The sequence below is a fragment of the Vombatus ursinus genome, unplaced genomic scaffold, assembly GCF_900497805.2.
Source record: "Vombatus ursinus unplaced genomic scaffold, bare-nosed wombat genome assembly UNPS02014812.1, whole genome shotgun sequence".
In the NCBI taxonomy this organism is placed as follows: domain Eukaryota; kingdom Metazoa; phylum Chordata; class Mammalia; order Diprotodontia; family Vombatidae; genus Vombatus; species Vombatus ursinus.
The window spans coordinates 53,014,756-53,041,005 of NW_020954590.1; the positions used below are offsets into that span (position 1 = coordinate 53,014,756).

The window sequence follows — 26,250 nt, forward strand, 5'->3', positions numbered from 1 at the left end:
GGGTTGTGAGGACAGTTATGGGACATGGGGTGTGAGGATGGTTTCACAACCTGGAGTCAAATTGTTAGGAAACCCAAGCCCTACCTGGGAAGGGGGGTAGGTGTGGGGACAATATGACCAGAGGAGGGTGTGATGGACTGGGACTTAAGTGGAAGAATAAAGAGGACAGAGCTCAACAACTATGCTACTTCCGCTGTGGTAAGTATACTAGGACACAAATACACATAGTATTTGTAGTGTAGGCAGCTAAATGTCTTTCTGGAGACAGAAAGACCTGAGTTTGAATCCTGCCTCAGACACTTAGTAGCTGTGTGACCCTGGGCAAGTGACTTAATCTCTCTTAGCCTCAGTTTCCTCATCTGTAAAATGAGGTTAATAATAGCATCTTCCCCACATGGTTGTTGTTTATCTCAAATGAGACAGCATATGTAAAGTGCTTTGCAAACCCTTGAAACATTATGTAAATTATTAATCAATCGATAAATATTTATTAAATGCCTACTATGTGCCAAGGACTGAGGTTATTATTCATAGTAGTGGAAGCAGTAGTATACCTATTCACCAATGGAAATGCATCGTGCTGCCCCCTTCTTTCCTACTCCCCACCTTCCATCTCACTCAGTCACCATAAAAATTTAGTTTTGGGAAATGTTAGTGTATCTTGATAGGTTCTTTTCACAACTAAACCCTCTACCCATTATCACGAAAGAGTTAAAGGGTCAAAGATCCGTTTGTGGGGACAGAGACCCCAGTTCTGCTGCCTAGCTAGTTTGGGCCATGACTTTATTCCAACTTGACAGATTGTCTGTGGTTTTCTGTTTGTACCAATGAGTCATTCCACTGGTACAGACTTTCAGGAGCTGAGTGACTGATTGATTGAATGTGACATTTCAGAGGGACATCTCATCATTAAGAGATGAGAACAGAATGTGTGTGTGTGTGTGTGTGTGTGTGTGTGTGTAGGAGACAGATTATTGCCGTTCCCTCGCTGCTGCGTTGTGAGTGTGACATCATTGACTGCATTGCTGCAGACGACTGGCCTAATAAGTTTTACTCTGTAAGCTGCAGTACTATTGAATATGTAGTACAAACTGAGACTGGTCTGAAGTTCCCTCAGTCTCCATCTGGCTGAGCTTTGCTGTGTTTAGAATTTTATAGAACCATAATTATGGAAATAGTGCAGTGAGAGGGTTATCTTAGCCCCAAATTGTACTTAGGTACTACCATAAATAGTAAGAATAAAATGTTCCTTTAAATGAAAAAAAAATTATTTTGAATTTCATTGCAACCAGTTCTTTGTTTTAAATTGCTTAGATCTAAATTTAGGATTCTGTTTAGTAGCATGCAGTTGAGAGCAGCAAAATTTGTGGAATTTTATTATTTTTATGTGTTTTAAAGTAACAAAAAATTATGATGTCAGATTCTATAATAAGCTGTATTCATTTCATTTTTATTTTAAAGTGAACTTTACTTTTTTTTTAAGGAGAGCTCTGTGAAATATGCACAAAGATGAGGTTTCCTTTTTTGGGGTGGGGCAGAATAGTATTCCTACTGCTTCTACCCTTGTCTGGGCTCTTATTACTTCCAGATAGAATTATTTTAGCGAACCTCCTATCTGATGTCTTTTGTCCCCTTCCATTCTGTCTTGCATACTGCTGTGAAAATAATTGTCTTTAAACATTCTTTTTATTATGTCCCTTTTCTGTTTAGAGGCCAATGTTGGCTTTTTCCTACTATATCAAGAACATACTCTTCTGCCTGGCTTTCAAAATTCTCTATACTCTGGACCCACCCTTTCTCTAACCTAATTTTGTACTACTTTCCAACATGTACCCTCTAAACACCTGGGAGCACTCCATGTTAGCCTGGTAACATCGTTTATTAGCTCCACGAAAACATAACGTTAAAGTTAGTAATATTACAGTGGGTCAGGTGGTCCTATGAGAATGGTAATGAGCTGTGGTCCTCTGCAGGCTGCCCTCTGGACCAAGCTTTTCACCCTGAAGTCTCAACTTCAGCCATGGAATTCTCACTTTGGAAGTATCCTCTCCCCAGAGGCCTCTCCCTCTGATGTTTCCTCCCAGAACTTCTAATGAGATAATATTTGTAAAGCACTTCCCACAGTGCCTGTCACATAGTAGGTACTTAATAAATGCTTATTCCTGTTCACTTCCTTTTCCATTTAAGGCATCCAGGCCAACCATGACTCCTTCCTCTACAGGCTGCACTTCAGACTTTTCATACCGCACCCTCTCACCGGGCTCCTGTGTATCCCAGTCTCTGTCACCTCCTCTGCTTTTCAGCTCCCTTTGAGGTTTTAGATGTTATCTTCCCCCATTAGAATGTAAGCTCCTTGAAGGCAGAGCCTTGTTCTTTCTACTTATATTTGCATTCTCAGCTCTTAGCAGTGTTTAGCACATAGTAAGCACTTAATAAATGCTTGTTGACTGTTGATTTACTGGTAGGCTTGGGAGTGGAGAACAGGAACTGGAGCTCTTAATAGGGAGCAAGAACCAGGGAAGGCCAAGGAGCCTGAAGATGTCAGGATGGTTTATGGAAAGGGGCAGTTATGTCATTACGTTATTGCAAAATGACACTGGTTGGGACAGTGTCACAAGTATGCCAGTGTTTGTTGGCAATTTTTGCAATCCAGTGTAATTAGCAGTTAATTAGTTACTGTTTTGCATTGTTCAATTTTAGTTTCCCATGCATTTGTGTCTTCTTAATTGTTAACTCTTTGAGGGCACAAAACTTCTTTACAACCTCAGTGCTAAATGCACTTTGCATAGTTCTCACTCAGCAAATAATTGTTTGTCTAACAATTGTAGGTTTTTACAAATTCTCAGGTTCAGCCATTTTATTTGAAGCTCATCCTTTCACATTTTCAAGTGTGTTTTTTTAATTTCAGATTTGTTTCTTGTTTGCTAATCTTTTGCCACCTTTTAATCATCTTTTTTATCTGTATGTACTTGTGATAACTGCTAGCATTTTGCTTAGGGTTGCAGAAGTGTTACATTTTGTCCATGCTTTTTATGTTTATTTTTATTTGATGCTTTCATTAAGAAGGAAAAAAATAAACTAATGCTTTGTGAGCCCATTTATCTCTTTTCCTGCCTCTTTCCGACGCACAGTAGTGGTAAAAAAGAGCATTAGGGTTAGAATCAAGAGACCTAGATTTGTATCCCAGTCCCACCACTTATTCACTGTGTGACCATGGGCAAGTCATTGGACTTATTTTCCTCTCCTGCAAAGTGGGAGTAATAATACTTGCATTATGTGCTTCACAGTGTTGTGAGGAAAGTGCACAGTGAACCTTAAAATGTTGTATCAATTTGAAGTATTTTTTGGTAAATTTTGTTCTACAAAGACCATCATCCATCAATAACCTATAACTTTTAGACTAGATATATTGTTAATATTGACCCCCACAGGAGACATGATAATCATTGGTTAGTGAACATTGATATATTAAATATAACCCCAGTTCTCTCATCCACTCTTGGTCACCTGAATTCTTAAAAAAAAAAAAAAAAAAACTTCCTGAAACTTGAAAGTATTTTTTTGTCTCTCCTTGCATAGAACATTGCTTTCATCCTTCTTCCTGTGTTTTCAAGTAATCACAAATCTGTAATGTGTACATTTTTGCTAGTTACAACTTTGCAGATGAGGAAAGTATATACATTTGCTCCACAACTACCACTGACATTCCTTACAAAGATATCCTCTTCCTTGAATTTGTGTTATAGAAGTGATCATAATAGTCAAACTTTAAAAGCCAAATTGTCTTCTTTAATCTACTTGTAAAAATGTTGTTGGGGAAGGGCCCAGGCCAAAAGCACACCTCTGGGTGATGTGATGTGTTTTGCACCTGTTGTTTTTTTTTTTGTTGCCTTCTTGGTGGCCCATGTTTTGAGCTACATTCTGGTAAAGTAAAGGATGTAGCAAAAAAAAATAATGGGGGAACCTTGAAAATAATGGTAGGAGAAGAGCTTTTTCCTAGGACCCTCTTGTCACTGGACATCTTTTTTTGGATGGGAGCTCTGTGTGTGACATACATATAGTGAATAGGGGTGTGTGAAAAGGCAGTAATATTATAGACTGAAAAAAAGCATCAAACCAACAACGTAGATTGTTCACCAACAATTAAATGATCACATATGGAATTTTGACTGTATTTTAATATTTAAAGTGAAAAACTTAGGATAATCTTCATATGAAATTTGGAATCCACTGTATTTTAATATTTAAAATGAAAATCTCTGGATAGTCTTCATATGAAATTTGGAATCCATGCCGTTCCCTCTTAAAAATTGGCCTGGTTTTCATGTTGGCTGTAAATATGCAATACTGAAAAATCTCATAACTGCTCTTATATTCAGAATATGGTAATTTATACTCCAAAAACCCATTTTTTTTCCTTTTTTCTCTTTTTTTTCCCTAGCATACATAAAAGGTGGATGGATCCTTAGAAAAGCCTGGAAAATCTACAACAAGTGCTACATAGACATCAATGCCCTACAGGAACTGTATCAGAAAAAACTAACTGAAGAACCCTCAGATGCTGCAAATGATAATCACGTTGCTGTGGAGGGAGTGTCAGAGGAATCTCTAAATAGACTGAAAGGGGCTGTTAGCTTTGGATATGGACTATTTCATCTTTGTATATCCATGGTGCCACCAAACCTTCTCAAAATCATCAACCTGCTGGGTTTTCCTGGAGACCGAATGCAGGGCCTTTCTTCATTGATGTATGCAAGTGAAAGTAAGGACATGAAGGCTCCTTTAGCTACGTGAGTAGCTATATTGCAATGCTTTGGTAGATATTATAGTGTTGAAAGTAAGTAAACTACAATCAAAGATGAGACTTTAAAGGAAACAGCAGGTAAAACAATCCGTTGCTTGACACAATGTGATGCCTTATAAAACTTGTTGCATCATTGGTGGCTTTTATTCTGTTGGAGGATGATACTGTAATGTAGAATTTTAGGTAGACCATCTATTGTCTTAACATTCTAATGAGAATTTTAATTGCACTTTAATCTTGTTAAGTGAAGGAATCATAAAATCAGAGACGTAGAGCTGGAAAGGCACCACCACCCCAGAGGCCATCTAGAACAACCTTTCATTTTACAATTTCAAATGCTTTTTGAAGTTGTACAAATACTGATTTGGGTTTGAAATTGTGAAAGTTCATTATACATTTTTATACTTTCCTAAGAATTCTGTACTTACAGAGACTTTAAATGTTCGAAATCTAGTTCTGTGTCACATTAATCACTGAGCTGGTGTCATAAGTATGAACTACATTTTACACATCAGTCAAACTCAGCCATATTATTTTGTTCTGTCGGTGCAATAAATGGAAACATGAGTACTTGAACAGGTGGGCAGAGGAGATGCTTCTCTCCAGCTAGAGCAAAGGGTTATTAGGCAAGTCTCTTAATTCCATGGTAGTCACCAGTGACATCATTGAAGGTTATCTTTGGGAAATTGACTGTCAATTGACATAAAATAATGATACAAGAGAACTTCTTTCTAGAGTTACACTTTACCCCTACCTGTAAAATCCTTCAGATAAGGCGATGCTATCAAAGGAGACCTTTCGGAATTTTTGGTGTAAGTACAGTGCCTGGCACTTAGTAAGTGCTTAATAATGCTTGTTCACTGACTGACATGCAAGAGAATTTGCTCTCTAATTCAAGATTCATATTTATTTACGTGTTGCAGTGATTAGAACTGGCCTTGGAGCCAAGTAGATCTGAGTTCAAGACTTGCCTCTGATATATAACTATATGTGTGACTCCAGGCAAATCATTTGTCCTATGTGCTATGCAACACAGTGTTACACTATTCCATCTATGCAACTCTCTGAGACTAGAAGTTGAGAGAAAGGGCCAGACCTGTGTTGGTAAAAGGAGCTTCTGCACGTGCTAGTGAAATCATCTTTATTTTATAATTTGGAAAAGTATCTACCAATACAGTCCTGTGAAAATAGTAGAAACCATAGACTTTCATTCCCTAAATTTGAGTTGGAAGGAACCTTAGCAGTCTCTTAGCCCAGGCAATACCTGAGAAGATTTCCTGCTATCATTTGTCCTACAAGTGGTTATCCTGTCTCTGCAACAGAACCTCCAGTGAGGAGGAACCCCCCACCTCTGAGAGAGCCCAGTCGACTTTTGAATAACTTTAATGGTTCCATTTTTGCTGACATTGAGACTGGATCTTCTTTGTAGCTTCCAACCATTGCTTCTGGTTCTTACCTCCAGGCTTAACTAGAGAAAGTGTGATCTCTTTTCCACTTGACAGATGCTTGAATAGAGCTATCACATCCCTCAAACTTTTTGTTCTCTAGGTTAACATCCCCAATTCTTTCACCTGGTCCTTATGTGACTGAACTGAAGGCCCTTCACCATCCAGTTGCTCTCTTCTCCAACGTGACGGTGTCCTCCTAAACTGAGGTGCCTAGAATTGAGCACAGTATTCCAAATATGACCTAATATGGGTAGAACCCAGCAGTACCTTCTTATTCCTGGAAGCTAGGCATCTCAAAATGGCACTTGCTGTTTTTGCTTGTCTCGTTATTCATGTGGACCCCACTGATTTTGAAGATTTAATGAACTCATCCTATCCCATGTCTGAATAGTCCTTTGCAATGGTTGAATAAACAAACTAATAGTGTAAAAACAATTGTCAGAGAAATACTTGTTCTTCTTAAGAGAACAGACCAAAACTTCTAGAATTTTGTGGAAGGTGGAAGGCTCAGTGGACTTGGAGTGAGAATACTTGAATCAAGTCCCAACCTTGCCATTCAAGTAACAAATATTACTCTCGCTGTGCCTTTGTTTCTCTATGGGTTCAGTGGGGATACTAATACTTGCACTACTTACTTCCCACTATTGTTGTGAGGAAAGTGTTTTACATATGTAAAGTGTTATAAAAATGTGACCAGTTACTGGACATGCTCATTTACCTGTGATCGCCATGCCAGTTATTCATCACTTTTATTTATTCTTTCAAACAGGTATTTTGTTAGATTATATTAAATGATGATAATTCCTTATAAGCAATAGAATAACTGTTCTTTTAACATTATATAAGTCATATTGGCTTTATCAGTGTCAGGTAATGATTTTACTGAATTTTTAAAAGCTTATTGTATTATAATCATCCATTCCAACCAATAGCTAGGTGTAATTTGCGATTAAGTTTTATAATAGTGAGGTTCTATCTTTTTTTTTCCCCAGATCATTTTATGTACTTTAATCCAGTCATTGTAATTTGAGACTGTAGCTTGTAATTTTCAATTATCAATGTCAAGTTCCGAGGTCTATACCACTAAGCTTTGTTAGTTATATCTATTAACATCTATTACTATTTGTATAAAAATGTATTTATTTATTATACCATAAGTATAATTAACTGTCTTTGTTGTGAAAAAGGCAAATTATATGCCCACTGGAAAAAGTGGAAAGGACATGGTAATTCTCTTATTTCAAGGGGCCAAAAGTACATAGGATCTCAAATTTAGAGTTGGAAAGGACCACAGTGTACAGATATGGAAACTAAGGCCTCTGGTTGAAGGGTTAAGATTTTTAATTTGTGCATTGATTTCATTTGCATTGTACTTCTGTTTGCATTCAATTTACAAGTAAATAATTGTTTGAATTTTGACTAGCTGTTTGTTTGACTTGACTCTCTACCTGCCATTTTTAAATGACTCAGGAAATAGAAATGTTTCTATTACCTTTTTTAAAAATTAGTCATCTAATTGCAAAGAGTAGACTGCTTTTTATCTTGCACGTAACGCTTTGAGATTTTCAAAGAGTATTGACATAGCTCAAATATATCAGAAGATAGTCTTTTTATTTCTAGAGGCTATACAAATCCAGATCTGGGTAAGAATTATGTTTAAAATGTACTAATTGAAAGGTGTTTGGGGGATGCGGGATATGTGTCCTTAAAAATGAAGACTAAAAAGACCAGTGAAATTGTTTACTTAACTTCACTGTCCTAATTTTCTTTAGATTAGCTCTACTATGGTATCACACTGTAGTTCGTCCTTTCTTTGCCTTGGATGGCAGCGATAACAAGGCAGGCTTGGATGAAGCTAAGGAGATTCTTCTGAAGAAAGAAGCAGCTTATCCAAATTCTTCCCTGTTTATGTTCTTCAAGGGACGAATACAGAGATTAGAGGTACAATATATCTGATTTTTTAAAAGAAAAATATTCATCATGTCTTATACTGATTTTAATAAGGACATTAAAAAATAATGTCAACTTGAATTACATGCATTTTTATTGAAATTCCTACAGAATATTTTTTTCATCATTGTCTATCGGTAAGTTTTCAGATAATATTCTATATTCTGCAAAGTGACCGAAGTATCGTGGAGGGTTATCTTGTTCTTTGTCCTCTTGTGGCGTTATTGTCAGTAAAGAAAATGGCAGGAAATTCAGTTATTTCCTTTTTAGATGAAGGAGGGCTAATACAAGATAAATGCACTTTAAGCTTAAGAGAAAGAGAAAATTTGTGATTTGGGAGTGCCTTCTCAAACCCTCAGTTTCCTCACTCACTCAGTCAACAGATATTTATTAAAGAATTATGTAATAATTTGTTAATAATTTATTAAACAACTGTTTAAACAGTCAGGCATTGTGCCAGGCTGGAGATATAGAAAGTGGAACAATCCATGCTTTCGAGGAGTGCTTACGTTCCTTCCAGGTCCCCCAGCTCCAAATCCAACACTGTAGCAGATCTGCACAGCCAGACTCCTACTTCCAGAGCATTACATCAAAAGCCTTGCTTTTGATCTAGAGACAGCATCTATTTTAGATCTCTCTTTAGAAATTCAGTAGAATTCTCATTCGCCTACCTTTTTTTTTTTAAACCACTCTGATGGTAAATGCTGCTGGTTCGAGGAAGCATTTTACTTCTTGATAGTTTGGAAAATGACAGAAATGCTAATTATAGAGTTGGGTACATAAACAAAAAGCTATGTAATCTAAATGCAGGTGGCTATTGATAGAGCAAATGTGGACTGACCCACGGTACAGTTGAGTAGTTGAGAAGGTTAGTAGCAGCTATCTGCCATCCATCTGATTAATCTGCTGCTGTAGTCCAGTAAAGGTTTTTAGCCAGCTATAGTCTTTCATGAGAGCCATGATGATTCACTCCCTGTGTTAAAAGCTTTATTTTACCTTCTTATTAGTTGATTAATATATGAGACTTCCTTAATGTTGCTTTTCTTTTAGGGGGAAAATCATTCTGTTAACTACATGCATTCCCTCCTTAATACAATTATTGTTCCTCTATAAATACCACATTAGCAAAAGATAATTTAAAGTGGCACTTAGTTCTATATGATACTAAATAACCAAAGAGCTATCTATTTTCATAGCAGCATTATTTATAATTGCAAAAAAATCTGAAAGCAGTCTGAATGTTCAACAGTGGGGAAATGATTAAATAAATTGTGGTACATTCATGCAGTGGAATATTATAATTCCGTTAAGACAGAGAAGTATGAGGAATATTAGGAAATATGGGAAGCTTTTATAAAACAAGACAAGCAGAAAAAAATAGAATCCAAAGAACGGGGTTCATATTGATTTATGAACATACCAGAGAAAAGGTAACTATGAACAAATGTACAAAAAATATTGTTCAGGACTAAACTGAAAACTTATGACATTTTATAATTTGAATTTTATTTATTTAAATGTAAATTGGTGCCAGGTTTAATCTGTTGTATTTATGTTTATTATTATATAAAATATTTCTTAAAAACTAAATGTGACAGTAAGCAGACTGACTAAAATCAGTCAATTAGTAAACATTGATTAAGTTCCTACTGCGTGCCAGGTCCTGGGTCAAGTACGAGGATACAAAGAAAGGCAAAGCATAGTCCCTAATCTTGAGGCGTTCAAAGTCTAATGGATAAGACGAGATGCTCACACAAATATGTACAAAAGAGAATTAATCTTTCTGAGTCTCAAATACTAGCTTATATTATCACCGGCCCATTTGAGTTGTGACTTGGGCCACTGGCCAACAATCATTATATCAAGGTTCAGTTATATTCAGATAGATCTATGATCTCATTAATGTGAGTTTTCCCTCATGCCGCAACCCATCATTTAACTGCTCATCCTAGGAGACTCTGGTCCGTGTCCTCCTATCACTTCACCCCAGGATGTCTCTCCAGCTTACTGAGGGCTTTCTTTGCATTCTTTTGACATTGCAAGACTACCAAGGAAGCCTGTGTGCTGTCCGTCAGTATTTCTTGTTCTCTATGAGACCAGCCCACCTTTTTTTTTTTTTTTAAGTGTGCACATTTCTTTGATTTCCTTTACACCACTTATTCTTTATGGTCTCTTGTTTGTGATATGTTGTCACCTGCTTACACCCACCATGCATTTTTGGTGATTTGCAATTTCAGTTCTTCAGAGACTATAGTATTTGATGACTTACTGCCATTCAGACACTCTTGGGAGTACGTTGATGATAAGTGATGGTCTTTTTGTTGGTTTTGGGTGAGAAGCTTGGCATATTAAAAGGATTTTGCTATTTTCAAAAGGCATTCCATGTTTTACTTACTTTTATTTATACACAACCTCCATAGGTTCATTCAACTTCATCCCATCATCTGGACAATAGACTTTCCACATTTACTTGGTTTTACCTATGTGGATAGTTAGGCCAAATTCATTGGATTATGGATCTTTTTTAGGATGTTCTTTAATGTTCCAGGTGTTAATGCAAATATCTGTAAACACGAGCATCTGGAGGACGTCATTATCCATAGAAAAGCCTTCCTTGACTCAGACTCTACACTGGATCTTCTCTCTGATGGTGTTGAACACCTTCATTGCAAAACAATTCTTGAATTTTTTTTTTCTTGGCAGTGGCAATCAGAATTTAGGATCGATTGGTTTTTGGTTACCTTCTCCCTTTTTCCTCTTGTTTTCATCAGTAGTATTAAGTAACTAGCCTGGGGTTTATCCAGAAAATTTTTCAGAATTCTTTCTTCTAGAGTTTAGGGTTATCTAGTTTGAGGTATTATATCCTAAATCTAATGGCTTTCAAGGTATTTTATAAAATGCACTTACTCTCAGGGAATGTCATATATAAATATGGAAATTTTTAATTGATTTCAGCCTTTGCATCTTGAGAATTATTTCAGACACTAAAGCTGGTCTAGTAGACAGTAACCCCTTTTTAAAAATATAAGTTCCGAGAGGGCTGTTTAAAAGAGACACTTAAAAAAAAAACACCAAAAAACTGGTAATACTGTTGTGCCTTTCAAGTAGGAGTTTAATAAATATTAATTATTGTTAGCTGTGAAGGTTAAAATAATATTCTATAGAGTAAAGAAATAAAGGATTCTTTTTGTTTAACTAGTTGACTACATTATATTAACAATGTATTGATTAGGAAAGAACTATGTATATCCATATTATATCTCTTTCAAGATTTCCTTGAAAGCAACTGAACAACTATGTAGAATAAGCATTTATTTTCCTTCTGTTTCTACTTTATGGTTATAACCAAACAATTTTGAGCTAACATTTCCTTTTTTAACTGCTTGATCTGGTTGTGAATTGTGGTTCCAATTGTAGACCATTTTCTCACTTTAAAACAAAATGAATTTTTCTACCTCTATTAGTTTCTGGGAAGAAGGCTGACAAGCAAGTGGACTCTGTTATTAATATAACTCTAGAAATAAACCAAAACATCACAGAAAGTAATACCTATGGCTTAATTATAAAATCAAGGCTCATTAGAGTTTTCTAATAGTTGTAATCTGACATTCTCATACTTGCTGAATTTGTGCTCCATATAATTAAATTAGTACTCTCTTCTCTTGCTATGATGTTATTTACCAAATAGTGGAAATCAGAATTTGGCATTCAAGGTTAGTTATTCAAAGTTCCAAAATGATCTAGTTATGGAGGGTTCCATAGAATGAATGTCCAATAACAACATTATGACTCCTTTACATATGTGTATTTATCGATATCTAATCCAGTAATCAAGTAAACATTATTGTATGCCTACTACTTTCCAGGAACTGTGCTAAGTACTGAAGATACAATTAATCAAAAGAAAAACAGTCTCTGTCCTCAAAGAGTTTACACTCTTAAGCGGGAGACAGTATACAACAGGATGCAGGAAATTGGCAAGGGGACATCAGGGGCTAACTGATGCAGGAACATCTTGTTCCTTAAAGTTGAAGCCAGTCACAATAGCAGATGCAATGTGGAGTGAGCTGAGCATCCATTTTCTGCCTTCTCTAAAAGAAGTAATTGGGATGAGTTTGGTATTCTGCCCTTCAGCCCTTCAGTCACAGGGGAGAGGTGACTGAGAGAGGTAATGTCAGTCAAAGCTTGAGTTAACAGCATGGTGTTGAGTTTAAAAGTGATGAGCTTATTCTGGAGAGTCATCTTGTTCTGTGTAGTTGAAACCTCTGGGTATGTGGGTATATGTATGTATATGTGTGTATAGATGTATGTACACACACATCTATACACACATATATACATATATACATATATATATACACACACACACACACTTGCACACACCTAAAAATGTTATCTGTGTTAAGAGTTGGCTTAACTCAAGAAAAACATATTTAAGAACATCTCTCCTACATAAACTCAAATACTATAAAGATACTTTCAGCTTTTAGAAAAGACAATTTAGAGACAGATGATACTACAGAACATAAATTTAAGAGATTCTTTTTCAGTTTTTCTGTTTTTTATGTAAGAACTTCCCTATTTTACCCAAGTATTCATTTACAGATCACTGAATACTTGACAGACTAGGGCACAGAGGAACTTTCAGATAAACTGTTAGAAGCTATTCCTGTTGAAAATTATTCCAAAATGAAGATAAAGTATTGCCAAAATCTAAGTGAGTTGGAAAAAAGTATGGTTTATTTGAACAGATTTTCAAGAGCACAATTCCTGTGTAAAATGAAGTATCGCCACAGTCAACTCTTGATCATTCATCACATGTTTAATCTTGGCCTTTGTAAGTCTGTGATCTGCTTGAAGACTAATGACTGATTCAGAAATGATTCAGCAACCACAATAGGTCATTTCTTGTCTGTTAAAATAAAATCATTTTTATATTTTGGTATATTATTTAGGGCCTTCTATGTTGAATACCTTCTAATTATTTTCTTTTAAAAAGTATTCATTCTGTAGAGGTGTGAGGTTTCTGCATAGCCTACAAGTGTTTGATATCTCTCATTCTTTACTCCTGAACTGTATTTTCCAACGTATCATTTGCTGTCATCATTTATGCCTACCTTCGAATTAAAATGACTGAGAATCTAAGTATATGTAACCTTAATTTCAAGGCTCTTAATTGAGTTCTTTACAGAAATTCTTTATATGATCATTCTTTGTAACAGATTCTGACACATAAATTACAATTTTATCATGTTTTTTTTTTGCAGATACCATGACCTCTGCAACATGGGAAGACCCAAATACACCATTAAATTATGTTTTGCCTTTGAATGCATAGTAAAACCAACTCTACCAATTTTTTTTGCCTCTCCAAGGAGAACCTATGAACACTATTTACATTTAACTTCTCCCTTCTAGCTCTAAATTTATGAGCTTATGAGCTTCCTTCTTCTTTTGATCTCATTTCTAGCATGAATGTTCATATGTCAGCATTCTAGTTCCTCTTCTACTCTGGCCTCTTTTTGCTTATTGGACAAGAATCTCACATTTATAATACCAATTGCTAAATTAAAATTCATGCAAGGTCTAAAAACTGTATGATTCCTAACACCCTTTGCCATTTTTTTCTTGTTCTACCACTATCATTGTAGAAGCAGAAAATACAGAACTAAAGACCATTTTGCATTTTTCTTTGTTTTATGGGTATCTGTGGCCAAAGAATTGATCACCAAGTGACATACCTTCTAGTGATGGGCCTCTCTGTACTTAGCTAGGCTAGTCCTAAGAAATTTGATATGATGATATATGACATAAGTGATGTGGACATCGTAGGCTTATAGGAGCTCAGAGAAGGGAACGACAGTTTCTGACTAGGGGGTCAACAAAGGTTTCAAGTGGGATTTGAGCTAGGTCTAGTATTTAGATAGATAGAGCATAAGGGGAAGGGTATGAGCAAGAACGTAGTTATGAGAATAAGAGAAGAAATGTTCAGGGGATGGTAAATAGAATGCCTTGGTTGCATTAAATTTGTGTAGGGGAGTTGGAAAGATATATTGGAGCTAGATTATAAAAGACCTTGAATACTAAGCTAAGGAATTTGGATTATATTCTATAGACAATTGTGAGACCACTGGAAAGCTTTTAAGCTAGGGAATGATATGACATAAATGGTATTATAGGAAGACTAATCTGTCATTCCCTCATCCACAATATCTTTCAGTGGCCAGATACTCTTGATTCCTACCTTTACAGCATCTCTTGCATCTGCTCATCACAGCCACCCAAGTTCAGGATCGTATCTTGAAATAGCTATTTGTTTGGTCTCCTTGCTTCCAGTCTTTCCCTTCTTAAAGCATAACCATGACCATGTCACTCTTCTTCTCAAGAAACTTTAGAATAGTTCTCTTTTACTTTTAGGATAAAGATATAAACTTTGCCATCTAAAGCCATTCACAATTACTTAGTACTTCCCTTCATACATTTGCTTCAGCCATACTGGTTTACATATTGTTATCCATCCATGACATTCCATGTCTACCTTTCTGCATTTTCACAGTGTGTCTTATGTCTCCCTCCTCACCTTTGCCTCTTGGAATCCCTAATTCAAGTGCCACTTCCTACAAGAGGCCTATTTTCTGATTCTCCTAATTGTTGGTACCCCTTATCCCTCCCAATACCCTCCATATAATTTTGTTTCATGGTCTATCCTCCTCCTCAGCCCAATTCAACATACAGAATATAGGCATCTTAAGGCAATGATTATTGAGTTTCATTTTGCCTTGGTATCTCTAACACCATCAGTTGGCACATAGTACATGTCTAATACACATTTGTTGAATTTAATTTAATTTAATTTAATTTGGCAGTGAGCATGACAAATTTAGATCAGCCTTTAATTTTTTTTAAAGAACTTTCTGGATTAAATGTGTTCCTTATAAACATAATATTGTTTACTTTTGCATTTTTAAATCTATTTGGTGACTTGCATTTTAGTGGGGAGTTTGGCCCATCTACATTTAGAGTTAGATTTGTGAATTGTCTTTTCTTCAGAAGGAAATATACACTTTCTTATTCTTATAATTTTATTCTTATATATCAAAACTTAATAGAATAACTCTAAACAAAATTTTTTTATTTAACATCAGTATCTGGGTTATTTGAACTTGTTCTTTATCAAAATTGGAGCATTACTTTGAGATTTTCCTATCTTCCTCTCTCATTTTCCCCCTGTTCTTTGAAACATTCTTCTGAAACAGTCAATGATTTAGCCAGTGTGGTGCTCTGACACATTTTGTTAGAAGCTAGCTAACAATTTTGTTTGTTTTAAACTTATCATTTTGGCTGGAAGGTTTGTTTGTTGTTTCAAGACCACCTTGAAATGACTTCTTTAAAGAAATAGTTTCTTTTTCTATTTCTGTTACTTCATAGGATTTTCTACTGATTCAGTTTCTCTACAGTGTTTTAAAATTGTATTAGCACTCATTTTTGCTTGACTGTTCTTTGATTTTGTTTGTTTTTTATTTTCTTGTTTGATTTTTAATCCATTTTGTTTTTTGATATTTCTTTGTTGTTTTTTTGGTGGGGTGTGTGGGGAGCTGTCCATTTGCTTCTCTGATTTGAATTTTTTTTTATTTTCATGGAGCATGACCGAGTTTTGTTAGGTAGATAATTATTGACCATGTTTCACAGACCATGCTTCTCGTTGTTCGTCCTTTGTTCTTGAAGAGGACTGATGACATCACGAGGGGGATGTCTTGACTTGCACATGAACTGGATTTGGGTAAGGCAGAGCTGTGAAAAGTTGTCAGCCTCATTCTCTCTTCCAGTCATCAGAGTCCAGTGGCAAGACAAAACGTCAAGATCAAGATGACTGGCAATGGCCCAGGATGCAGTGAGTGACCCTGGCCTTTCTAAATTAAGGTCTTTCCCAGGTTTCAGTTTATCTGAGGCCATGTGTATTCAATGACTAAGGGCTAGGTAAGAATTGAGACAGAAGATGGCCCAGTTTACCATCCAAAGATGCCTGTCTGGGAGGGGAAGATCCTCAGAGTTTCTGACCGAACAGAAAACAATTGCTATTTACATTCATTCTAAGCCACCAGAACCTAAACAGTGAGTCACAGAGGCTTGGACTGGGCTTGTTATTGGCCATTCAATGAGAGCCAGAGTGATTTCAGTCAGTCAGTATCATTTATTAAGAGCCTATGTGTGCCAGGTGTTATTCTAGCCACTGGTTTTCTATAATCTCCTTTTTGTCCTTGAAAATCCATTGTGATAATAATTACTATTCTTTGATAAGTGCTTTCTGCACTACTTCTGGGAACTCATGGGAGGCAACATGATATAATGGAAAGAACACAGGATTTGAAGTCAGAGGACCTAGGTTCAAATCCTAAATCCCTTAACAACTCCAGCCTTCAGTCTCCTCATCCGTAAAATTAAGAACTGGATTAGATAACCTTAGAATTCTATTTAAGCTTTAAATATATGATAAATTTACATTTTAATGATGGTTTGTGTAGGTATATTAAATCTTAGTTTCTTCCTTGTTACTGGTCTTCTGGATTCTTTCTCTTTTTATTCTACCAGTTTTTACCAATACTGGAAATTTTTCTTTGTCAGTTTCCTGGGGGAAAGGTATCCAGATCCTTTTGTTTTTCTAAGGTCTGTGGGATATCATTAATTCTATTGTTGTACTGTGATCCTTCAGTCCTTCAGTCAATAAACATGTATCGAGTGCCTACTGTGTGCCAGACACTCACTGCACAAAGTGCTAGAGATACAAAAAAGATGAGTCCTTCCTCTCGCTGAGCTCATGGTCTGTTGGTGTCTGGATGTTTTCAAATAGATTAGATAATTCAGTGTTGGATGTTTGTGAGTTTATAGTTCTAATATTTCCAACTGCCCTGCATTGTGTGCAATTCTCTTTTTAGCTATTCATTGCTTTTGGATTTTTTTGAGGTTTTCTGTTATGTTTTCCATGTTGGTTTTATCGTCACTGTTTCTTCACATTCATTTTTTTCTGTCTTTTAATTTTTGCTTAATTTTCTCTTGTGATTTTTAAGCTTCCTTCCAGCTCTTACTTGGTTTCATGAAGTCCTTAGCATTATCATTTCAGAAATGTTTTATTTCTTTAAAGGTGGTAGCTATTCATTCAAGGACTTCTTTCAAGAAATAGTTTCTTTTTCTATTTCTGTTACTTCATAGGATTTTCTACTGATTCAGTTTCTCTACAGTGTTTTAAAATTGTATTAGCACTCATTTTTGCTTGACTATTCTTTGATTTTGTTTTTTATTTTCTTGTTTGATTTTTAATCTGTTTTGTTTTGATATTTTTGGTTGTTTTTTTGGTGGGGTGTGTGGGGAGCTGACACTTTTCAATCTAATCACTCCAATATTTTGTATCAGTCTTCTCTCCCAAGGTTGTTATGTAGTTCAAACAATAATGAATGAGATGTGAAAATTGTGAAGTACTGTAAAAATACAAGTAATTGTTACAATAGTAGTCATTATGGATGACCTTGAACAGTACTGTTTTATTGACATGGTAGGTGCAGATGCCGAGGAACTGCCAATAGAGAGTGGGAAAAAAAAACCAAGGTACTAAGGAGATAGTATGGCAAGGAAATAAAAGCAATAAGAATTTTGTGCTTTATGCCTTAATTATCTATTAAAGTGAGACACAAATGTTGTGAAGCTAGAGATACAGTTTTTGTATAACTATAAAAAATATTTGAACTTAGATTTTTACTAGCACTAGAATAAACCAGAATCTTGAAGAGTAGTACTGTCTGGAATTTCATAATTTTGTTCAGTCATTTTTCAGTTGTGTCTGACTCTTTGTGACCCCACCTGGGGTTTTCTTGGCAAAGATACTGGAGTGATTTGCCATTTCCTTCTCCACCTCATTTTACAGATGAGGAAATTGAGGCAAACAGGGTTAGGTGTCTTGCCCAGGGTCACACAGCTATTAAGTGTCTGAGGCCACATTTCAACTCAGTAAGATGAATCTGTCTTCCTGACTTCAAGCCTGGCACTCCATACACTATGGTACCACCTAATTGCCCATCAGTATGATGATTGGCAACTCTGCCTAACTAACTCCTATCACTTTTTCTCACTCCTCATACTTCTTGACCATTCTGGAAAGTGGCAGTCAAGACATTCAACACTGCCTGGCTGCTTCTAAGTCTCCTTGGCTGGCCCTCAAATTGCAGGGGACTTCTAAGGTTCTGTCCCGAGTGATCTTTTTTTCTCTCTGTACTCCCTTACTTACTACTCCTATAGTTTGAGTCTCATCATCTCTACTCTGTGATTTCCAGGATCCAGCCCTTTTCTTTTTCTCGAACTCCAATTCCACGTCACCAGCTACCTCTCTGATGTCTCCAAACGTATGTCTTAAAAGTACCTCAAACTTAGCATATCGGAAGTGGAACTCATCATCTTTCCCCTTAAATCCATTCTGCCTCCAAACTCCCCCATCTTTGTTGGGGGTGCCACCATCCTTCTGGGTACCCAAGTCCCCAGTGTGAGAGTCATCTGTAACTTGCGTATGAAATCCACCATCAAATTATGTCATTCAACCTTCCTAAGATCTGCTGCATATATCCCCAAAAAGCATTTATTACGTGCCTACTGCATGATAGGTAACTGTGCTGGACGTGGTAGTGCAAAGATGACACAGAAACATAGGTGTTTCATTCTATTCTGTCAGGGGAAATAGCCATATACAAGATATAAGTAAATACACAGGATATACAAACTAAATACAAAGTATTTCCTGGGAAGGTTCTGTTAGCTAAGCAGATCAGGAAAGGTCTCAGGTAGGAAGTGGCCCTGGAGCTGGGCTTTGAAGGGAGATGGAGATTCTAAAAGGAAAAGACAAGAAATGAATACATTCCAGTCATAAGACACTGCTTCTTTTCACTCACACCACTTCCACCCCACAGCCCTTACTACCTCTCAACTACAGTATGACAAGAGCCTTCTAATCCATCTCCCTGACTCCAGTTTCTCCCCTCATCGGGCCATCTTCTATGTAGCTGTCAAATCGATATTCTTAAAGCACAGGTCTGACCATGTCACTTTTGTTCAAGAACGTTGAGATGGTTCCCTATTATCTGTAGGGTAAAATACATACCCCCCAATTTGTCATTTTAAGTCCTTCACAATCTTTCTCCAACCAAGCTTTCTTTCCAATTGATTTCACATTATTCTCTTCACTCTCATGCATTCTCTGTTACAAGCAGACTAGATTATTTGCTGTTCCTGATATGTGACATTCCATTTTCCACCTCTGCAGCTTTGCTCAGGTTCTCACTCCTCCCTGGAACAAACCCCTTTCTCACCTTGTCTCTTGGAATAATCCCTAGCTTCCTTCAAATCTCAGCTCAGTTGACAGATACCTCCTATATGAATCATTTCCTGAGCCTCCCCCAGCTGTTTTCTTCCCTCCCAAATATATATATTTTTGTATATGTTATGTCTATATCTTATATTTACTTATCTGTGTAAATGTTGTTTCTCCTAAGTAGGAAAAATTGAAGGCACCTCAACGGCAAGAATTGTCTTGTTTTTGTCTTTGTCTTCTAATCCCCTAACGGAGTGCCTTGGATGCGGTAGATACTTACATAAATGCTAGTTGAATGAACATAAAGGAGTATTGCTCACTATTTCAAGGTTGTTTGGGTATGGGCTTACTCTGAATCCTACAGATTCTTCATTATCAGGAGATAATGACACTGGTTGTGGTGGTACATTCGTGGTCCCTGCTACTAGGTAGGCTGAGCCTGGTGGATCTCTTGAACTTGGGAATTCTGAGATCAGTAGGGCTAAAGTTGTTCACACTGAATCTAGTCTAATATGAGGAGCCCCCAGGAACGAGGAGCCGCCAAGCTACCCGAGGAAGGGCAGACCGTCCCAGGTCAAAAAATAGAGAAGGTCAAAGCTTCTGTGCTAATCAGCTGCAGAATTGGGCCCATGAGTGGCCACTGCACTTCCAACCTGGGTGAAATGTGAAGACACAGTCTCCAAAAAAAGATGATGATACTTCTGACTTAACACCAGACTAACACGGTTCACCTTCTCTATAATATTTTAATTTGAACACAATTCCACACCCAACCAGGATTAGAAATGACAGCTTAAATATTATTATGAGAGTGAAGCTTGCATGATGGGACAACTTTCTTAGGAGTTTTTTCCTGTAATAACCTGTCATTCTGAATAACACTCTGATCTAGAGGTTGAATCATCCAGGTAGATGGTAAAAATATTCCCCGTCATTAATTGTTACCTCAGAGGGAGCTTTGTACTTGGTCAGCAGTAGAATAGCTTGCACGTGTAAGCCTGTGGATTTGAAATGTTGTTATTTGTCCTTCTTTCTTAAAGAGGGTGATGTCACATTGAAATGATCTTTCACCGAAGGTACAGAAAGGTTATAGAACTAATCAGAAGGAATTATTTTGACTATTCATTCATTAGTTTTTATCTTTGAAGCAACAGGAAAATGTTTAACACCATTGTAAGCCCTGGGACAGTGACAGAAATTTGGTGTTGTGTGAACCTGCAGAATGAGCATACATAAAAACTGTTATCCATACTTCTTCTGCTTAAATCTAGGGAAGTTGGATGGACTGGTATTAACACATTGGCTAGCACCCATAAAGGTGACTGATTTTTATCAGAATTTTAAAATGTGTTCAAGGGATAGACTTCAGAAATGAATTTTTAGGAAGGCATCACACAATTCTGTACCATCGTGGTTTATTTCTTTAAGTTATTCGTGAATTGGTTTTTCAGAGGGGTTTTTTTGTTGTTTTGTTTTGTTTTTTGGGTGAGGCAATTGGGGTTAGGGGACTTGCCCAGGGTCACACAGCTAGTAAGTGTTATGTGTCTGAGGCCGGATTTGAACTCAGGTCCTCTTGACTCCAAGGCCAGTACTCTATCCATTGTGCCATCTAGCTGCTCCTTTTCAGTGGTTTTTGCTAGCCTTCTGCTGTCACTATTTCATCTTGAACTACCAAAGCCTCCAGTGTGAAAATATGCATGATTCAGTTAACTGTATAGGCTCATAAAAATATTTTGCCTTTTCATTGAATATTGGACCAAAACTAAGGATACATTCTAGTCTTTCCTCTTTTTCTAGCCAACAAAAATTCACATAGAATTTGATATAGTTTCTCTTATTTGAATGGGTATATTACATATAACAGTAATGATAATTATTAATATAGCTGGCATTTATGTATCACTTAAAGATTTGCAAAGCACTTTACAGATATTATCTCATTTTAATCTGACAGCAACCTTGGGAGTTAGGTTCTATTATTATCCTCATTTTATAGGTAAGGAAACAGACAGAGGTTAAGGGACTTGCCCAGAGTCACATAGCTATTAAGTGTCCGAAACTGGATTTGAACTAGGTGATCTAGTGCTCTATCCACTGTGCCACCTAGATGGCCATCCCACCCCAAATAATAGCTCTTTGTTCTCCTAACTCTTTATTTTTGCTCATGCTGTTTCCTAGGCTTTAACACCTTCTTCCCTGACCACCACCTCAGGTGCTCAGTTCTTACCTGTCTTTTTAAAACCAACTCATTAAAAAAAAACCCAACTCATATGCTGCCATGTGCATGAAGGCTTCCTCATTTTCCGCTTTGTTGCCTTCTCTCTTGGACCTCATATGTAATACATTATTTTTCACCTTATATAGTATTGCATATTATATTTGCATGTGTTGATGTCTCCAATAAGTGCCTGATATCTACCACGGACAAAATAGAAATTTAATGAACATATGGTGCATTGGATTTATTTCATATGTTGCTGCTTCACAGTTGTAGTTCATACAGTGTCTCCAAAGAATTTTAATAGCAGAGCCCTGATAATAGATGGGTTAATATTGTACTTGACCTATTAGTATTTTACTGTTGACCTTTTCAAGTCACATATTGATGTATATCTTTTCTCTTAAGCTTGTTCCCTTTTCCTTTGGATCTGAGTATTTTCCAGGTAGGTTAGATAATTGAATGATTTTTTTTGAGCCTGTATTTCCAATATTTGCAACTGTTCTACATTGTGTACAATTCTGGTTTGTGTTTTCCATAGGTAAAAGGTAGGAGAGAGGGAAATGTGAATTGCATTGTGATTAAAGAAAATATACTGATATTAAAATGCAGGAACCAGAATGGGGAACATTTGGGGGAAAGATAACCGAGAGACAGAAACCGGAAAGATATTGTCATTGGAGTATATTCAAACACCCTAGACAGAAAGAAAAAATGGATGAAGACTTTGGGAAAGCCTAACACAAAGGCAGCCATGATAGTGAAAGGTATTGCATTCAGGCTCTGTAGGGATTGGCTGAAGGAACTAGGGATGTTTTTCAGTAGTTCAGTAAGCATTCATTAAATGCCCACTATATTTCAGGCAATATACTAAGTGCTGGTGATACCCGGAAAGGCAAAAGATGGTTCCTGCTTTCAAAGAGTTCACGGTCTTGTTGAGGAGACAACATGAAAACAATTATGTACAAAAAACAATGTACAGAAAAAGTGGAAGTGATCAACAGAGGAAAGGTACTAGCAATGAAGGGTGATTGGGAAAGGATCCTCATAGAAAATTGGATTTTAGCTTGGACTTGAAGGAAACCAGGAGGTGGTGATGAGTAGAATGTTCTAGGGATAGGGGACAGCCAGTGAAAATGCCCAGAATATAGGTATGGAGATGGAGAGTCTTGTGGGAAGAAAATCAAGAATTATGAGGAAAATGATAGCCCCTTGATTTAAGGAAGAATTTCCTAATGATGAAAGTTGTCTAAAAGGTGAACTGACTGCCTTGAGAGGTGATGAGTTCCCCCACTGGAGGTGTGCAGGCAAAGCCAGGGTGACCACCAGGGTGATATATGAGGTTCTAGTTCAGAAGTGGATTGAACTAGTAAGCTGCCTAAGTCTTTGCCTGCTCCCAGATTTTGATGTTATAGTTTTGTTTGACACTATAGAGATATGCTTTACCTTGAAACCCTGTGTTGTCAAGGTTCAGGTACATGATCTAGTAAAGATACTGTATTCCTAGGTCCCCTTGGAGATTTGAAGTATAGATGATGTTTTCCTCTCGCTTCATTGTGGGCTTTTTCTTCTGTTAATGTCTAATACTTGTTGGAACTGTTAACTCTATTTTTCAACAATGTTATAGCTTTTTGGGACTGTAATTATCCTTCCTGAGGGCTCAAGTATTATTTCTTTACCCCCTCAGAGCATCAAGTAGACCTCCTTTGGAAGATCTCTAGAGAGGTGGACTGGAGTCACCTCATAGTCAGCCAAAACTAATCCCCACAGTAAGAGAAGGCTTAATTTTTTCAGTGAATTAGGAGAAGGAGATAAGCTTAGGAAAGGATGAAAAGGTCTGGAAAAGGTCTGCTGTGGTGAATGGGGCAGCAGACTTAGGGAGGTATAAAAAGACTGTCTTGCTATAGTGAGGGTCTAGGAGAGATTCTGTAATAGAAATTTGGACTCAGTTGGTATGGTTTGATGACTTTCTCTAGTCACCAAGCACCATGTGATTAAGCACCAGCAGCATGTGATTAGGAGCAATAAGGATGGCCAAAGGAAACAAAGGATTTTAGACTAAAGGATAATGTAGAATTGAGCTGTGGGGTGGCAAAAGATGGGAAATGAGGGAAAGTAGGGTTTTGTTGTTGTTGTTGTTTTCGTTTTTATAGGGCAGCTAGGTGGAACCAGTGGATAGAATGCCTGGCCTGGAGTCAGGAAAACTCATCTTCATGAGTTGAAGTCTGGCCTCAGACACTTACTGGCTGAGTGACGCTGGGCAAGTCACTTAACCCTCTTTGCCTCGGTTACCTCACCTGTAAAATGAGCTGGAGAAGGAAATGGCAAACCACTCCATTATCTTTGCTAAGGAAACTCCAAATGGGGTCACCAAGAATTGGACATGACAGGAAAGACCGAACAACAAGTTCTTTTGGTTAATAACACATCCCTATAAACCCTCACTTGATCCCCGCCATCCCCACCAACTATCATCCTATAGTTCTCCTTGCTTTTGTGACTAAACTTGAGAAGCGTCTGTCCTAGGTGCATCCACTTCCTCTTCTCTTACTCTCTTCTAAAAATTCCTCTGCAGCCTGACTTGAGACCTTATCATTCAATTGAAACTGCTCTCTGCAAAATTGCTGGTGATGTCTTAACTGCCAAATATACCAGCTTCTTTTCAGTCCTCATCCTTTGTAACCTCTCTGTGCAGTCTTTGATACTGTCAGTCACCTTCTGGATACTCTCCTCTCTAGGTTTTGGTGACACTGCTCTCTCTTGGTTCTCCTCTTTATTGGCCAGTCCTTCTCAGTTTCTTTTGTTGGATTGTCATCAAAATGTTCTAGTATTCTTTCTCCTTGGAAATCCCTGTCTGTAAGTAAAATACCCATTCTTGATGCCGTCTAGGAAAGATCAAGTCATATAATTTTTTAATACCTGTTAAATATCAGGTTGGGTGGTCAAAGGTTTGAATAGGCAGTTCTTAAGGGAAGAAATCCAAGCTGTCTGTAGCCACATAAAAATTCTCCATATCTCTAAGAATCAGGGAAAGGCAAATTAAAGGAACTCTAATGTTCTGCCTTATACCCATCATATTGGTAATGTTGACAAAAAAGAAAAATGACAAATGTTGGAGGGCCATAAGAAAACAAGTATATTAATCCACTTAATGGAGTTGTGAGTTGGTCCCACCATTCTGAAAAGCACTTTGGAACTATGCTCTCAAATTAACTAGTCTCTGTGTACCCTTTTACCCAAGGATACTGCTACTAGACCTATATACTCTAAAGAGATCAAAGGAGGGGGAAAAATGTCCTATAAATATGAAAATATCTATAGCAGTCTTTTTGTGGTGGTAAAGGACTGGAAATGAGGGATGTTCATCAATTGGGGATGGCTGTACAGATTATTTGTTATGGTATATAAATGTATTGGAATACAATTGTGCCATAATCAAATGAGATAATATTTGTGAAGTGCTTCACACAGTTCTCTTTCCTTCTCTTCTTTCCCCCTCCTTCCTTCTCTTCCTTCTTTGCTTCCTTACTTCCTATTTTCCTTCTTTCCTTCCTTTCTTCCTTCCTTCCTTCTTTCCTTTTTTCCTTACTCCTTCTTTTCGTCTTTCTCTCCCTCCCTCCCAACCAAATTGTGTGGTCAGGTGCAGAGTTAAGTGAGCAGGAGAACAATTTATAGTAAAACAGCAACACTGTGCAAATGGATAACTTTGAAAGAATAAAAAACAGTCAAGAGGCAGTGGACTAAAAATGCAGAATGAGATGTACGTGCTTGAACAGAGCCAATATGAGAGTATATTTTGCTTGGACATGCCTGTTTATTACAAGGGTTTTCTTTTTCTTTTTCCTTCCAGTGGTGGGAAGGGAGAGAGAGAGAGAGAGAGAATGAGTAAGTGCTTGTTAATTAGGGAAAAAAACAATTTTTTTTAAAAATACCAGTATGGTACAGTGAAAAGAGAGCTGAATTTAAAGTCGTCCGACCTGAGTTTGAATTCTGGTTTGCAGCCTATTACCTTTGTAACATTGGGCAAGTCACCTAACCTTTGTTGACCTCCATTCCCTCTGCCTGCAGACATCGAGGATTAACTGGTTGACCTCTCTGATCCTTCCAGTTCTAAATCTGTGATCATGTTTTTGTGCTTAGAGCAACAACTCAAATTTATGTAATATTTTATGTTAACAAAATATTTTATTTACTCTCTACAGTCTGTCTTTCCCCTCTCATTACACATTACTCCCCTTCCCACATTCTATGTAGTCAAACTGGTGTCCTTGCTGTTCCCTTCACTTTGAGCCGGGGATGTTCTCTGTCCTCACCCTAACCTCTTAGAATTCTGTACTTGTTTAAGAACTTGGTGCATGTATTCCGTAAGAACATTAACAACAACAACAACAACAATAATAGTTAAAATTTATATAGTGTTTCAAGGTGCTCTACAAATACCATTTTCTCCTCACAGCAGCCCTGAGAGTAGGTGGTGTTA

General features: G+C 37.1%; 1 protein-coding gene across 4 annotated transcripts in view; it reads left to right on the top strand.

Moving 5' to 3' along the window:
- Positions 1–26,250, top strand: part of LOC114053724 (tetratricopeptide repeat protein 39C) — a 112,413-nt gene that overhangs the window by 47,246 nt on the left and 38,917 nt on the right. For 3 of the 4 annotated variants that reach the window (XM_027876855.1, XM_027876856.1, XM_027876857.1), the window contains exons 5-6: positions 4,442–4,790; positions 8,025–8,193. In XM_027876855.1, the coding sequence (XP_027732656.1) occupies positions 4,442–4,790; positions 8,025–8,193 (518 nt within the window). The other variant, XM_027876858.1, reaches the window with a different exon arrangement.